The following is an 18,066-nucleotide window of genomic DNA, read 5'->3' on the forward strand; positions in this document are numbered from 1 at the left end:
ACATGCTGGGCTTGAGGAATCCAAGGCTGGAGTTAAAATCACTGGAAGAACCATTAACAATCTCAGATATGCAGATGATACCACTTTGATGGCTGAAAGCGAAGAGGAACTGAGGAGCCTTATGATGAAGGTGAAAGAAGAAAGTGCAAAAGCTGGCTTGCAGCTAAACCTCAAAAAAACCAAGATTATGGCAACCAGCTTGATTGATAACTGGCAAATAGAGGGAGAAAATGTAGAAGCAGTGAAAGACTTTGTATTTCTAGGTGCGAAGATTACTGCAGATGCTGACTGCAGTCAGGAAATCAGAAGACGCTTAATCCTTGGGAGAAGAGCAATGACAAATCTCGATAAAATAGTTAAGAGCAGAGACATCAGACTGACAACAAAGGTCCGCATAGTTAAAGCAGTGATGTTCCCTGTAGTAACATATGGCTGCGAGAGCTGGACCATAATGAGAAGACATGACACCCTGGAGAAGATGCTGATGCTAGGGAGAGTGGAGGGCAAAAGGAAGAGGGGCCGACCAAGGGCAAGGTGGATGGATGATATTCTAGAGGTGACGGACTCGTCCTTGGCGGAGCTGGGGGTGTTGACGACCGACAGGAAGCTCTGGCGTGGGCTGGTCCATGAAGTCACGAAGAGTCGGAAGCGACTAAACGAATAAACAACGAATAATTCAGAATAGTTATTTATTCAAAATTGTTATAACCTATTTCCTAAAAATATGTCTGGGCAGTTAACATCTCTATTAAAACAACAAATCGTTAAAGACAGCGATCAATTCCCAGACAGGGCAAGTGAAAGGATATTGAATGCTGCAGATTTTCCATTCCCAATAGAGAGTTTGAGCCTACGGTTGTTCAGTTCTTTCCATTTGCTATAGCTTTTTTGATCAGAGTAGAGCAAGGTGTGTTATGGGCAGATTATAAAGGAAAAACAACCCTATGTCATAGAGTTCAGTAGGAAAGAAATATCGCACTGAAATCAAATAAAGAAGAGAACATGATAGTTTCCCACAAGCTGTCCTACCACAAGCAAGATTGGTCTGAAATAATTTAGTTGCCTAATCTAACATAGTTTATTGATATATAAATTATAAAAGTAATACAGGTAGCCTTCAGTTAATGATGGCAGTTGTGACTGGAATTGCTATCACCAAGTGATGCAATTGTAAAGTATGACATCACGTGACTGCACCGTTTAGTGATGGCAATTCTGGCACTCCTGGTTGCTGTTATAAAGCAAATCACTGTGGGTCGGTAAGCAAGGACATCACATAGTCTCCATTTGTGACCTCCTGCCTGCTTCCCCATTGACTTTGCTTCTCAGAAGCCGGCAAAGAAGGTTGCAAATGGTGACCATGCGACAGCTTGGTGCTGCAATGCCGTAATCATGAGCCGGGCACCAAGATCATAATCATGTAACTGTGCAGACACTGCAGCGGCCAGAACTCTGGGGACCGGTCATAAGTACCACTAGTTCAGCACCATCACAAATTTGAATCGTTGCTGAATGAGTGGTTGGTAAGCAAGGACCACCTGAGCAAACAATGGATACAATTAGCATTTTTGTATATTATCCCTTTTGTAAAGATATTTTAAAAAATTATTCCAATATACAAAATGGAGTCTGGTGTTTTTCTTTTTCTTCCTTTTCTTGTTTTGGAGGGAGGAGATCTGTTTTTGATTCCTTTTTATGATTTTTCTCAAGGGCTAGTGTCCTTCCGCTTCTGATCCACCCTCTAATTTTGCTACAAAAATTACATCAGAGCCAAGGTAATTACAGCATAAAACAGTAGTTTTTGAAGTACAATATTCATAATCCATAACCTGTAGCTTTTATATTTTTGTTATAAACCATACTAGTAACTTGTCTGCACTAATCGCTTAGAATACAAGAAAGTGGCTTGAATGTCTTGTCTGAGACTGAAATGTAATACATCTTTTTAATATATATGTTTTAGTGTCATTTTATTGTAAACCTCCCAGAGTCCCCCATTGGGGGAGATGGGCTGTGATATAAATTTAATAAATAAATAAGTATCATATGTCATTGAGAGTTGGGCAGCATACTAGTTTAATAAATTAGTATTATCTAAAATGTTCTGGGTGAAGTCTTGAAAGAGAAACTATGAAGTAAATAGTTAGAAAAAACCCAATAGATAACCTCACCCATGACCATATGTGTGTAATCACAAATAGTTGCTGTGAAGAAAAACAGTTATAAAACATGCATTTCATTTAAGTCAAACTGATAAGCCTAAAATAAATGTAATTTGCCCAAGAACCTGGGAACAAACCAGATATAAAGTTTGAATTCCAAGACAAAACCATGGTTTTGAATCTACAGTTTTCTGCTCAAGAATCTATTTCATAAAATAAAAATGACGAGGCTCAGAGGGAAATAACTAGCCAAGAAATTAAATTCAATATATATGTGGATCTGAACTCTGAACATCAACTTACATGTTTGCCTTTCACAGAGGAAAACAAAATACCCATTTCATAGGAAGCATGCTGAGAGAAACAAGTTCAAACAAACCTGGCAAACACGGAGCATATTTAGGTAAAGATAAGCAGACTAGATAACTCATACACTAAATAAAAACACACAAAATAAAAGACATCTACAGCAGAAACATATACTCTGTTCTAGGTTGTTCTCCCTGCTTTTACTAGCAAATGGTGACAGCACTTACTTTGTAATAATGCCTTGGCGCTCTACAAAGGAACCACATTCTTAAAAGCAGTGAAAATAAAGATGGATTTGCAGAGGATTGCTGCTTCACATGCAGCTTACCAATTACTCCGTTAATTTTCTTTTAATTAAAACAAATCTTAAAAAACCCTCAGTCCAGGGTGTGGAATGATTTAGGCATAGGTATCATTCATGTCTTTTCAGGTATAGTCTTGCATTTCCAACCCTTTTCACACTGCAGCTTAATCTTTTTGGTGGCAAATTCCATTGAGCATCCTTGGCACATTGTCAATATGTAAGGTGGAATCAAGCTTGCCAATGGTTCAGCTTAGTTAATTGGAATCCCTATTTAGTATAAAAGCAGATGAAACATAAATCATTCAAGTATTTTTAATACTATGCTCCATTTTAGAAACTGTGTTTGTGGGGGAAAAAAGGGATGAATGAATTAGTAAATGAATTCTGTTAATGTTAATATTTTTCTTAGGACCATGTGTTCTCTATTAATGGTTGCTTTTTAAATACTGCTTTTTAACTGAGAAGAAAAAGCTATGCAAATCTATTTAATGCTGATCAGGATTCTATCACTTCTGGCTTGCAAGCGATTATTTGCAACCTTGCTTGTTTCCTGCACGGGGGACTTTTGGGGAAAAGGAATTTCACTTCTGATTTCTTTACTGAACTTCAAAAGTTACATGAAATGCAGGGGAAGGGACATCCATCCATTTCCTTTAAAAGATGAATGTTTTTGGGGTGGGAGTGGAGTGTCCCAACCCTGGAGGCATTAGGAAGAACAGTGATTTTTGCTCCTGCCTATCATATCCTCCCTCTACCGCTTCTTTTTTTTCCTCCTTCCAACCTAGTCAGATTTCCAAGGACAAGAGGGAGAGAAGGTTATGGGAAGAGTGCTGCAGTGAGAGTGCTTGTAGAATCAATTGATTCAGTTTCCTAGACTGTCAAGAAAAAGAGAATTGCAGTTGGAATTGAAAAGATGAAAGGGATAGTCAACAAACCTTCCATAATTTTCTGCCTGAACGCAGGGTGCATATAGTGAGGCTTTACTTGACAGAGACTACTGGAATTGGCAATGCAGAAAAACAGATTGTAAAACCAGAATTTAAGACTGTCAGATTATTGTGACATAGCAAAATCCTTTTCTAAAGAGGAGCAAGCATGAAACCAGAAATTCCAGAAATGTATCAGTCATGCCTGCCAGTAAAGCTATTTCTAAAAATCCCACTTTTAATGTGATCTGGTATGTTTCTTTGAAAACATTGGTGGAATCTTAAGATTTAATATTATTTTTAGTGTTTAAAAAAAATGTTACAAAATAGGGAGAGGTCGTTCTGGAATGGTGATTTCCAGGTATGCAGGAAAAGGACTTCCTTAACAAAGAGAGTGGGTTGCTTAAAATTTAGAAGTATGTCAAGTATTACTAGGAAAGGCCATCTGATAGCTCGGAGCTTTCCATAATAAACCTGTAGGAGATAACATTCCTTTAATGTCCAACTTTTTAATGCCTATCTAAATATCCATCACAGTAGATGGCACTAACTGACCGACCGTATGTGATCTTAAAAAAAAGAAAAAAAAACCAATTAAGCAGAGTCAGACCTGGTTAATACTTGGATGGGAGATGGGTTAATACTTGGATCAGAAAATGCAAGGAATATAGACTAGACTGTATAGTAAAAGAAACATCCTAAAGAAGGTAGGGGCAAACTGCTTCTCCAAGAAAACTACACGAATACATCAATGTAGTCATCAGGAGTTGAATGTGTTTTAAGAGAATCTTTACTTTTCTCTTTTAATTAACAACTAGGTGGTTCGATGCTAATGGATAGAAAGTATGGACAAGTCCATCTGTTACAACATGGAATTTTGGCAGGAAAATGTCCAGACTACGTGATCTTTCTAGGCCAATCAGAATCTTTGGTCACATGCATGAGATGAATGGCTATATAAATCAAATAAATAAATAAATCTTTCGAATAAAAATGCATATGAAAAGAAGCACAGCATTGTGTCCAGAAACATTACTGCTGAATTAAATAAAGTTTGTTCTGTTGTGAATATAAAGAGTTGATGAACAAAACACATCCACCCAGCTTCTTCGAAGGATTTTATGTCCCATTCTGATGTTTGGCATTTTAAGAAGAAAGCAAAGAGTTCTGTTTGTAAGGACATCTCAATATTTCTATTACTGTTTATTTGTTTAATCCAATTTAGGCACTACCTGATTCTAAACCAGCCAAGTGATACTAGAAAAGACTGTATAGAGGTTAAGAGTATTTACTGGATAATACAGCCTATTTTTAAAATCCCTTTAAATCTCCATTTTTCCATATGGTCAAATAGCAGAATAAAAACCTGACTGAAGAGACTGGCATATCTGAAGAGTCTTCACTGGTGCTTGTAGATGTTCACTAGCGTCTAGTTTATTTTAAGTTGCATCTTGAATTTCTGTTTTTGAACTTAGTGTTGAGAAATGGCCTTTTCTATCTGATCTTTCTTCTTCAACAGTCAATTTAGAAAATCTGTAATTAAAATAGCAATACCCATTGCACATTTAGAATTGCCCCTTTTGTGAACCCCTCCAATCCAAGCTTTCTCTAAAATATGTTTGTCTTTAGACAAAATATAAGCCTCCTGCCAAAAAGCAGTTCCAGTGTCCATCATTTTTAATTTAGCTAAAACTTACTCTTTCTTTACCAGAATGCCAGTCCTTTAACATTCCATGTTATAAGGGATGTTGCTATTTAATATTATTTATATGAGACTGTAATCATCCTCACCATATCAGGATAACTTATAAAGACCAGTCCCTACACAAAAGTGAGAAAAAAAATATTGAAATTATTTGTGCTTAAACTTAAAATCTCCAAACCCTGACTGGTGTTAGTCAGACATTACAGCACATCCCTGCTGCCCTCTGTACACATTAATAAACTAATCTGGTGATTGTTATTAATATTTTTACTAATACATGAACCAGAGGAAAAGAGGAAATAAAGTGTAATTAGAGAGATAATATTGCATAAGTAGCAATCTAAAGAAAAGGCTGGAGGAAAATAAAGGGAAGGATAAAGGAAAATGAAATAGGGAAGAACATAACTGTAAAGAGTTTATAATTTGTAAAATTTCCCTGTACCTATGATCATACAGAAGTAAATACAAATTTATAGAAGTGTAACACCCTGAGTACTAGTAAATTATTAAGAAAATACTAGAAAGAAGAAAAATTATTCAATCAATAAGAACTTAAAGAAGTAAGATTTTTTTAGCTTCTACATGGTTATGAAATAATTTCCAAGTACTATTTGATCATTTCAGAACGAAGAGGGTGAGAAATCGGATGAAATCTTGAAAATTCTTTTGAACAATTTTTCTCCCATTATGAAACATTTTCCTACATTGTCAGATTTCCTTATAAAGTTAGAGAAAAAACATAGTATGAGACTTTTTATCTCCCCCATTTATACCTGCAGAATGGGCCTTGTTTAAAATTTCATTCTTTGTGACAACCTCACAATAAAATACAGAGCTTATCAGATGAACAAAAAGGAGAAGCTGGTAAGCTATCTCTATAACTAGCTTAAAAATCTTCTGAAAAGAGGCAATACTTCCCAGATCAGTGCTCAATGAGGTGATCTAGGTGGCCTTACTTAACTGCTTCCTCCAGAATTCCAGTGACATAGATTAGCCCAGTGAGAGTTAGGTTCCAAAGTCATGATTTTATTTTGAATATTTTTCACCACCATTAGTAAATCAATTATAGATGTATTCATTGCCTTCCCACACTCGTCCAGCTGAGTTATTCTGTTCACGGCAGCATTCATTCAGTAACTCATTGAATGGATTAACAGGGTCTTTAATGGTGTTTATATCTTCTCTAATTTCAACAAGAATAGCCATTACATCTTCCTCAGCAGTTGTCAACACTGTCATATTAATGGGAGAAGAAGGTGACAGAACTTTCTTTGGCACCATACAGGCAGATAAGAGACTCCCCAAATCAAAGCATACTGTTTCAGGCTCATAGCAAATAATTATCTGAATATAAATTTTAGGCTTAATAGCGGAGATGAAAATGTTATATTGGCTGGAAATCTCTGCTGATTCCCTATTTAGGAAATTCTTTTCTTAGAGAGGCTTGACTGATTCTTTCAGCACTAGGCAGTGTTCAAAATCCTGGGCTTTTACTATCTGGAGAATTTTATTACACAATTTTTACAGTAGGCCAATAGGCTTACAACAAGATAAACACTACTGCACAGTACTGTTCCAGTGCACTTACCTAATATGTCTTAGGATCACTTTTTCAGTACCTCATAGGCTTCCATAAATTGTTGGACTACAGTTCCCATTGGCCTGATAATCATGGTCAGGGATGGTGGGAACTGTAGCCTAATGGTACTTGAGAGCCACACTTTTCCCACTCTGTCCTGCTTATATGCCCTGTCATGAGTACTGATGGTGAGCAGGAGGGGGCCCCTATCCAGGGGGGAAAATGCATGCATAGTTTAGAGGCTTTGAACTGTCCTTCAAAGAAACTCAGAACAGACCCGCCTTGAGTTTTGGATTTATCTGTGTGTGTTTACCATGCTCTTTCAGTTCGGCAGGATTCTTACTTTCTGAGCCTTCAGTAAACACTAGAAACGTACTCATTGTCTCAGCGTGGTACTTCGCTCTAAGTTAGGACACGCCCACTTCTATACGTTTGCTATTCAGAACTCTCCCATCTGCAAAAACAATTTGGTCGTGTTTGCCAGTTCACATATTTCTATCAGTTAGCCAATACATTCCTTATGGTGGAATCACCATACTCTGTATCTTTTTGTGAGTGCTGGTTTTGGGGCGTTTTTGTTCTTTTTAATTGTGATTTTAGTGGGTGCCCTCTGCTGCCATGGACCTATCATCTATTCAATATATACCAATTTGAGAATATAACAGCTTCTAAAAGTGTACCTTAGTTTTCTTAACTTGTTGGCCTTTCTGTTTGTTTATCAGAAAGCCTTCTTACAGCAAGTATTTATTGTTAAAGAACTGTTCTTATTTCACTTGGACAGAGATTACATTCCTCTCATTAATAGCTCCGTTTGAGAAACATAAAACATAATTTAATCCAGGTTTTTTGAGTTGCATATAAATGTTTTTTTGTTGTTGTAACAATACATATTTTATAACAGTTGTACAGAAAATACCGTGCTTTCATGCATATTATTTCTTTTCAGTTCATAAGGGTCTTCATTTTTTTCCCCTTTTGCCTCATTTCATGAATGCATATTTATCTGCATTCTTCAAGGGAGCCACTTAGTTGAAGAAACAATGTGGGTGGTTTAATTAAATTGTATATTCAGAGCATTAAATTGTACATTCTCATACATTGAGAGCCAGTTTGGTCCAGTGGTTAAGGCGCCAGGCTAGAAACCAGGAGACTGTGAATTCTAGTCCCGTCTTAGGCATGAAAGCCAGCTGGGTGATTTTGGGCCAGTCACTCACTCTCAGCCCAACTCACCTCACAGGGTTGTTGTTGTGGGGAAAATAGGAGGAGGAAGGAGTATTTAGGTATGTTCCCCGCCTTGAGTTATTTACAAAAATAATAAAAGCAGGATAAAAATTCTTTTAAAAAAAAGTTGGGAGATGTGCATAGGAGAAGAAATTGTGTTGTGATCTGAGTTACATTTAATCAACATTAATTAATCTGTATGAATAAGGTTTAATTAATCTATATTATAAGGATTTCCCTTTGCAACATATAGTGTTACATTGCAGTGAATGGTGATAATAGAAGAGATAGAAATAAGGTTTGGGAAAGAATTGCAACACATCCTGAAAGAATGCAATTTGGGAGGGGGGGGTTAGGGACTTCGTTAGGTAAAATGTATTATTGGCTGGAATGAGACCAAAGAGCACAAGAAAAGTGATTGGGCCATTTGAATATCCAGCACTGAATGAGATTGGTGAGTGTCTGCTGAAAGATCTATTTGCTTCAAACATATGGTTTCAGTGTAAGTTTGTTCATGCATATAGATGGAAAAGGAATAACTTGAAAGGCATAATTGTTTCTAAAGTATTAGAGAAAAAACTAAGGATGATTAAATGTTCTGAATGTTGGAAAGACTGTTATTTGGTGGTATCAAGAATGGATCTGGGTAAAATATTGCCATGGAAGAACAGGTCAGTGAAAGAAACCAGAGTTAAGTAGAATGACACCAGGAAAAGAGAATATGAGCTTTGTATGAAAAAGTGTAAGAAGATACTTTAAACCCTCTCTCCAAATGGAACAAATGGAAAGTGAATGTGAAGAAAGATGATTTGGAAGTTGCTTGAAGCAGAATAAAGAGAATTATATTCAGAGGGTCATAGTGTATGGAGGATGCTTGGTGGAATGATGAAGTGAAAGAGACTGTGGATGAAAAAATTCATGTAAGAGAATTATTGGAAAAATGAGGATGAGATAATGAAATTTTTCAATGTGTATATAGAGAACAAGATAACTGCAAAGAATTTCAAATATACCAAGGAAGTGTTAACATTAAAAGAAGCAAAAGAAGAAGAAAGGGATTTAGGTAAAAAAAAAATTAAATCCTTTGAAACTGTGAAAAGGAATAAACAAGGAGCCTCCATCAGAGGGAATTAAATTAAAAATAAAAGTAATGAAATAATTTGTGGTGAAAATGTAGTAAGGAAATGCTGGAGGGAGTATTTTAGAGATTTATATGGGAATAATAGAGATATGACAAATGAATTCTATAAATGCTAGTGTTAAAAATGATGCGAAAGTAATAAATGTGAGAAAAGATAAAGTGCTAAAACTGCAGGATTAGATGGTGTAACTTTAGAAATGTTAAAATATGGCTGTGCTTTCTTTATGGAATAGTTGTGTGATTTGTTTAATGTATGTGTGAATCCTATATCTATGCCTGCCATTTGGGAGAAAGTCATTATTGTTCCTGTTCACCAAGGGAAAGGTAGCACAAGTGAATACAAACCTACATGAGGATTGGAGTCTGCTAAGTGCACCTGGAAGAAATGTGGCAGAATTATGATTTAAAGGATGTGAGAGCTGACAGTGAGCAAAACTGCTAAGTGCAGTGCAGCTTTATGTGAGGCAGGAAGTATACAGACCAGTTTTTTCTCTGTAGCAGGTCACTGAGAAATACATGAATGTAAGAAGGTTTATTGTACATTTGTTGATTTAGAGAAAGCATATGATAGTGAATAGGCTTGAATTGTTGAATTTTTGTGCAAATATGGAGCTGAAAGTTGCTTGCTGAATATGATAAAAGCAATATATAATTGAAGTAAAGAATGTAAAGGAATACCTACTGAATTGATTCAACACTAAGCAGGCAGTAAGACAAAGATGGGTTACATGCCCTTAGTTAATGTACATATGGACAAATATATAAGGAATGCTTGTTGTGATGTTAAGGGTGTATTAGTTGTGAGTGTGAATATATATATGTATTTCTATATTGCAAATTATGCCATTTTATTAGCTGAGAACCCAAATGATTTTCAGCAAGTGTTAGTTTCTATAAGATGTAATGAACAGTTATAGATCTGAAAATGAATGTATCAAAGACCAAGGTAGTTGTGTATGATGAGGAAAATGTTTGCAAGTATATATAAATGGCAAAAAACTAGAGCAGGGAGATAAATTTGTGTACCGTGGTAGAATATTTACTAACATTTACTAAAGATGGGAAAATGGATAGAGAAAGGAGGTGGGTAGGATACGGTCTGTTGCAGAGAATGAATATTTTTTAAAAGAGTGAAAATGACTGTGCATAATAGCACACTTTTGCTCACTTTGTTACAAGTGAGAATTAATTTAGGAGACATAAAGGTAAGCTAAGTGCAGTGGGAATGGGATACTTCAAAAAGTATTCATGGTAAAAAAAGAGATAGGATCAAGAATGAATGGATGATGAATGAGTGTGAATTCAGTACAAAAGTAAGTGACCACCACAAAAAAAAAAGGTATATTGAAATGATTTGGTTATAGAGAGAATGAACAAAGACCAAATCAAGATTAGTGGATTGAGAGCAAGAGAAGGTCAACTAAATCATGGTTGGATGGAGCTGATGAGTTCCACACAAAAAGGGAGCTGAGAAATTTTAAAGACAAAAGGCATTGTATAAAATAAGTATGGATATTGTGGAAACAAGGATATTTGTAAGGACAGAATGGTATCTAAAAATTATACAAATCAGCAAGTCAGTATCTGTTTTATCCCTTATTCTGCCCTCTCATTCTTCTCCATAGTAGCACTGAATCCAAGCAGAAAGTTGGGGTGTTGGTTGATTCAAAGCAGTGTGTTTCCAAACCCAGTGAACTATCTAATTATATACTCTTAGTCTCTATCAGTGTTAACTAACAGTTGCTTTCAATCTCCTATAAGGTAAGGTTACCTTTCAAACTTTTATGGATGATGTTAATTATTTGGATCTATTTGATCTTGTGTAAGAATCTGACACCCCTATTCCCAATAATAGTCCAACTCATGCACAAAGGAATTATGCAGATTTCAGATTTATTGAGAATGTGTACAGATCAATAGAAAAAGCTGTGATTGAAGATTCCCACCTAAACTACCTAATTAAAAGCAAGCAGTCACCCCACTCCCCCCTCTATCTATTCTTCCCACCGATTCCAACAGCCATGCATGCCAAGTCCAGATGCCTTCAGTTGGCATGACCTTGACTTTGTCCAATTAGTCCAAACAACATACTTTCACACTCCTTGATTCTTCCCCTCCCCACTGGTTCTTGACACGCATTGACTCATCATGGCAGATGACAATTCATCAATCCTTTGATCGTGGATTCTGACATCTTGGTTCTTTGATCTATTGATCCTTTTCAGTCTTGGTTCAGTGTTTATTTTATGTTGCTTGTTTGCATGTATGGGAGTACATCTATGTTGATTCTGTTGGACCTCGTGTTAGCATTTATTACTTGTATCTTTCTAGAACATTTGGGTGATACAGAGATATGCTTTGAGAAAGTTTCATTTTTATTTGGCTGTACATCACGAAAGGTAAAATTGGGGTACTATTGTTTGCAGCAAAATGGAGATCCCTTTGGCTTGTATATGACTCCTTACATATTTTAGTATCTAGATAAAAGTAATGGGAGAGATTGTTTGAGGATAGCGTGTCATCACTGTGCTAATCATATAGGAGTTTTCTCTGTCTTTAGTTGATGGCAGAGCTATTGTATCTATTGTAGTGGGAAAGGGGAAGACTAGAATGATATGCCAGTACATTAAGAACAGTCGTAAAATAATGATAGCAGTGGCAATTAAAATTAAATTGTATGATTGCTTGATTCTATTCAGATTTTTTAAGGTAGGTAGATAGACATATTCGTTTAAACAGATTCTGTTGTAATGATCTGGGACATCAGGCTCCTTTTTGGTCCTCCCCTCCAGTGATGTGACTTCAGATATAAAAAGTAATGGTTCCCCCACAAGGAAAGCTACTCTGCTCAGTCTCTTCCTATGAGAGGAAACCAACAAATTGCTTTGCATACTTGTCATGTAAGTACTTGTCTGCATTTGTGGACTGATATTGAAATCTGCTATTACCTTGAGGAGGTTTTTTTAAAAAAAATATACATTTTGCAGAAAAGTATGACCGTGGTAGAGCTGAGACATGTTCTTATCCTGTCAGCTTGAGGGGTTTAATTTATCAGGTTTGAATGCATTCATTTCTATACTTCTGCTTTTTCTTTCTTTTAAAGGAGGAGACTGTTCTGAAGGTTTGAATGCTGGTTGCTCATCTTTTTTTAAATCTTCCAGTAGTAATACAAAAATAGCTTAAATAAAATGCAGAGTTCATGTGTGTCATAATAATTACAATCCAAAGAATACAGTGCAGTTATAGCTCTGGGTTGGGGAAGCCCATAAAACTAAGTGCCTAAATCGGAAGCTTTACCTGAATAAAGATAATTTAACATACATTTTAAGTTCTTGTCACATCTGATGCCTGCTAAATTTCTTACAATTTTGTGTGATGATACCCATAGACAAGCTATATAAGAGATACAAATGCTGACCTCAAACTTATTGGGCTGTACAGTAAATATCTAAAGTAAGCCACAAAATGGGCTCTAAAGAAATCTAAATGGATTGTTAAGGTTCTTACAAAACAAAAATCTAAATGGATTGTTGCAAAACCTGTCTTTAGTATTCTAACCAGACAAATTTTTCATTCTGCTCACCGGGTCTTTGTTCTATTCCTCCCCCCAGCCACCTACACATACCTTCAGTTACTATTCAGTTGTTCACTTAGCCCAAGAAGGAGAGTATATATGTGTATGTTCTTCAGATCATGGGGGTTCTCCAGTCCCAGTGCTGTCTTCATCTTGTGTATGGTTGGTTCATGGAACTGACACTCATGAGACCCTTGAACTGTCAAAGTACACAGTTTTTTGTGTGTGTTTTTGCTTTATTTGGTTTTGGGGTGAATTTTTTGCCATTTAATATTTTCATTATTATGCCAGGTTATAATCTTCTCTAAGCTATTTTATTTTATTTCATCAAAATATTTTTTATCACAGAATTCTATTTTTTGTTTTGTTCTCCACATTTAGGGACATCAGTATGAACAATATAACAAGATTACCAGAGAATGCCTTCAAGAATTTCCCTTATCTTGAAGAACTGTGAGTATTAAATCTAACATATTTTGTGGTATGGAGAGTAAATGAGATTGGCTGATGAATGCGTTTAAAACTAAATAGCAAACAAAGAAGGTATTGTGCTAATGAGAGAGAAAACAACGTATTTCTTCAGAGTCAGTTTACCATTTATATGAGACCTTTTTATAGTAATTATTTTAATTGTGATTCCAGTGATGACATAGTCTAATTACAGTGCTGCCCAAAGGTAATATGGGAGTGTGTAATTACCACAGTTTTAAATAGAGCTGTGCTATATTGATTGCATAACTTACATAAAATATGTGACAACTCCTTGTGCTTACCATGTGCCTGGAACACCAAATGATAGGGGAAAATATTTTGCTTCTATCTAATTTGACAGCTAAAAACCCAAAAAACAAACAACAACAAAAACCCTCTCCTCTCTCCAGTCCTCGCCACTATATCAGACGCATACTTCAGAATTCCTAAAAGTAGTTAAGCAGAGATTCCCAGAAGATGTTATGGCATACATAGTTCATCTAAGGAGATGTGGTACCTTTGTACCTTATCCAATGCATGATCTCAGTTCATTAAACATTTACTAACCATTTTGCTTATCTTGCACACTTGTTAATAATTTTGCAGCCTATTAGCATGAACAGGGAAAAAGAGTACTAACTCTTTGTTTTACAAAAGCCTCCCATTCTAACCACTAAGAAATTATTGCTACTTATTGAATGGGATGGGATGGGAACCTCCCTGTATCTGAGAGCCACATTTTGCCTCTGAGGATTACAGAATGCCACTGATGTCACTAGATGGACAGCGATGAAATTTCGTCTCATTCTTTAGGGAAACTTAACAGAAAACTGTTAAGATTAGCCAGGCCACTTCATACTAGAACTGTAGCCCACAATTTATTGTAAATTGTAATAATTTTAAATTTCTGGTGCAACTTTATAATATGGTTTGCTACCAAAGAAAGAATTTAACATGTATTTCTTTCAGTGTTAATCTTGTCCAATTTAAAGAGCCATGGAGAATGTATATATCATTACCTACCATTTCCTTTGAAGGGGGTGTGGTGGCTCAGTGGTTAAGATGCCAGGCTTGTTGACTGGAAGGTTGCAAGTTTGGCGGTTCGAAACCCGAATGCTGCATGACGGAATGAGCTCCCGCACTCGCCCCAGCTCTTGCCAACCTAGCAATTCGAAAGCATGCAAATTCGAGTAGATAAATAGGTACCGCTTCGGCAGGAAGCTAACAGCATTCCGTGACTGTCATGCTGGCCACATGACTGCGGAAGTGTCTTCGGACAACGCTGGCTCTTTGGCCATGAAACGGAGATGAGCACCGCCTCCTAATGTTGGACACGACTAAACAGGAACCTTTACCGTTACCATATCCTTTAGTAAAATAGTAACATGCATAATAGCCATATAGCTGTGCAGATAATGTCATTCTATAGTTTACTCACGACATGGCACTGGGCTTGGATGTCTGTGAGCGGAGCTGTAAATTTCCAGATTTCTTTTTCTTGGAGAAAAGCAATAACATTCTTGAAGGTTTTCTGACTGATGTGTCCTTCTGTGACAGCAGCTGTTTTTTTCTAATGGGCAACGTTTAAACCACGGAAATTAAGAGAGTCTAAAATTCCCAGAAGCATAGAAACTGAAAAAAGCCTTACCTGCCATTCCTGTCCAAACAGTCTCTAATACAAAAAGGCTCCACCCAAAGACAAAAGCCTCAAGGAAAGCCATACAAATAGTTTTTTATTTCTAGAAAATATTTTGCTGACTTTTGATGCAACACTGTAATTCACAGAGCAGGATTAACTGACAAACCTGAAACATCCTCTACTGCTTATAATAAAACCATTAGTGCTTGGGAACTTTATGTTTGTTAAAGTCGAGAACTTTATGGGTGAGAGCAGCATAGTCATCTGGGGCCATTGTCGGCACTGTAAGACAGATATTCAGAACTCTTGTACCATCTGTAATATTTGCTTTTGGTTCACATTCTCTCTCTTTTTATACTGGTTTAGAAATTTCTTTTATCTAATGTTCAGGTATGTAAGTTGACTAATATTTATACTAGATTTCCTCATGTCATGTTTGTTACATTGGCTTGTTTTCTCCCTCCAATATGAGGAAGTTGTTTACTTCACGTTGACCATTAATTATTACAAGGATAGTCCTAAATGAGAAAGTCATAGTTTATACACAGGTTAAAATCAAGAGAAGTATGTGTCTATGACTTACATAATAATATTAGTATTAAATAATGTGTAGCATGTACCTAGAAATGTTATCATACTGATGAGTATAATGGAAATTATTTCTTCCTTTGTGTTATCTGGAAGTAATTTGTAAAAAGACATTAGTAAAAGTTTGTAAAGAAAAGAAGACCATCAAGGACTTTGTCATTTCCTTTAATGATATGTGTATTCTATATAATGTTAACATGAGCATTAGGGCTGTGGAAATCATTCTTGGAAGTTTGATGCAGCTATTACAAGGCGTCTTCTGGGCAGTTATGTACATGTGCACCTGCCAAGAATCTTTCACAAATTGTGCATCAGCGGTAATGAGTATGTTGCTACCCTGAGTATTAGATGGGGACTAGAAATCTTGGGAGAGTTTGACAGCAATTTTCTTGCTTTCCTTGCAAAATATGTACAGTTCTGTACAAATTTCTGAATGTATTCCACAGAATTAACAAAAATTAAAGCAGTTAAAGCTATTATTCTTATTAGCCCAAATGCATTAGCATTAAAGGAGTTAAATCCCAGAATTTGGAGTTCTTTGTAATTTAAAAGTGTACAGATTTTTGTAGCTGTAGCGATTATTCAAGTTAAAGATGGCACCACTTTTAGTAACGCTAAAAAGAAAGGACAAAAAAACATCCATAGGAGTATGCAAATGAAAGGATTATTTTCCAAAGAAGTGGGTATGTACCTAAGGATGTTTTGCTGTGGGAGGGAAAAAAAGCCCTGTTTATCTATAAAAGCCTTTTGGGGGATGAAACATGAAAATTCATGATACGAAGCTGGATCTAATCTAATGCTTTATAGCTATGCAGAGCATTTACAAGAGGTATTTTGCCATGAAAAGTCCCTCCTTGAAGTCTTAAAAGTAACTGCATCCTTTGGAAGCTCCAAAGCCTATCCCATACTGTCTGTGCATTTGTGAGCATGGACAGCTTTGCTGGCAGTTTGGAGGAAGTGTTGCCTGTGCACACGTATGCATGTGCAGACGTCTGGGGAGAGTCTTTGAAGCAGCCAAGTGAGCATTCCAAAATCTGCTCTAATGCTTTCTAGGCAGTGCTTTATGTCTACTTTGGAAGCACCTCTTTCAGATTCTTTGCATAGAGTACTGTATTATACTTCTCAAAACCTCTGCCTTTTCAAAAACCAACATCTAGATAGGCTAAGCAAATATAAATTCTAGAAATGCTTCTGTAATTGTACTGCTGTCACTAATCTCCAGTTACTTGGGTTTGTTGCCACAGCTTAATTTTTAATTTATGTTTTCTTTTACGTTTATAGGTAGCACCATATAATATCTCACTTTATCATCTCTTGAATTTTAATTAAATTTTATCTAACCCTATAATGATTCAGTTTTTGGTTTTACAGCAATTTTGCTGCTTTCTTACTATCTTTTAACACTATAGTCACTGTCCTTATGGGTTCTTGAATTTTTTTGTGGTATAGTTGCTAATTCCACCATCTCTACGTGTTTGCCTTGTGCTGATCAGAGACAAATAAAAGTATATTGTAATTATTTTTGATCAAGCAGTCATAAAATTCTGCTTTAATCTATCTTCCAATATGAGTGACATTATTCTGTGAGATGTTGCATTCCTGCAGAGAAATGCATTTGAATCTAGTTCTGCTACTGAAAGCACCAGGGTTGATAGCCCAGAGCCTCTTCCATCAGCCTTTATCAATAAACCCATGGCATTGATGGACGGACAACATCAATTTAGTTAACTATGCCTATATCTGTCTATCTCTCCATCCATCCATCCATCCTGCCTTTATTTTGTCCAATTCAAAATGGCATACGTAATTCTTCCTCTTATTTTGCCCACAAAAACAGCCCTTTAAGTTGGTTGGGCTGATAGAGAGAGCCAGCTTTTGTGTCTAAAAGGGGACTAGAACTCAGGGTCTTTCTAGTTTCTGGAGTCCTTGGTTTTCTCTGAACTTGGTTGTTTGCTTGCAGACATTTCATTACCCAACTAGGTAACATGTACATAATAATATATACATATTTAAATAAAATATTTTAATTATATACTTATATTAATATTTTAATTAGATACCTTATCCAGACACTCTTGAATAGAATCACATGCAGTAATTTTCTGGCCATGTTTCTGATTCTGGGTCCAACAGTTAACTGTGGAAATTCTGATCTGGGATATACTTTACACTTGATTCTATTTACTAATGGCACTATCTACTCATTGGCCAAATCCTGCTGCATTGGAATGGCCAGCACTTGGGCAGTCTTCCATGTATATATGCTTATCTAAAGGAATTTAAACGTGGCCTGGGTATGAAAGAACTGTTAAGGAGGGAGTTTGCCAAGAGATTACACAGCTGAGATATTGAAGGAAGCATGAGAAAGAAAATCAAAATAACCCTCCCTTGATTTTCTTTAGTATAGGATGGGATAGAGAGAAACTTGTACAGGCTCTCAAGAGTCT

The 18,066-nt window shown here is 36.2% G+C and overlaps 1 protein-coding gene and 1 long non-coding RNA gene across 3 annotated transcripts in view; one reads left to right on the forward strand and one right to left on the reverse strand.

Moving 5' to 3' along the window:
* Positions 1-18,066, forward strand: part of LGR4 (leucine rich repeat containing G protein-coupled receptor 4) — a 122,249-nt gene that overhangs the window by 41,102 nt on the left and 63,081 nt on the right. For both annotated transcript variants that reach the window (XM_063289554.1, XM_063289555.1), the window contains exon 2: positions 13,303-13,374. In XM_063289554.1, coding sequence (XP_063145624.1) covers positions 13,303-13,374 — 72 coding nt within the window. The remainder of the gene's footprint in view (positions 1-13,302; positions 13,375-18,066) is intronic.
* The window catches only part of LOC134487636 (uncharacterized), a 129,918-nt gene that overhangs the window by 9,221 nt on the left and 102,631 nt on the right, over positions 1-18,066 (reverse strand). The gene's annotated exons all lie outside the window — the stretch shown is intronic.

Source organism: Candoia aspera, chromosome 1 (assembly GCF_035149785.1).
Source record: "Candoia aspera isolate rCanAsp1 chromosome 1, rCanAsp1.hap2, whole genome shotgun sequence".
NCBI lineage: Eukaryota > Metazoa > Chordata > Lepidosauria > Squamata > Boidae > Candoia > Candoia aspera.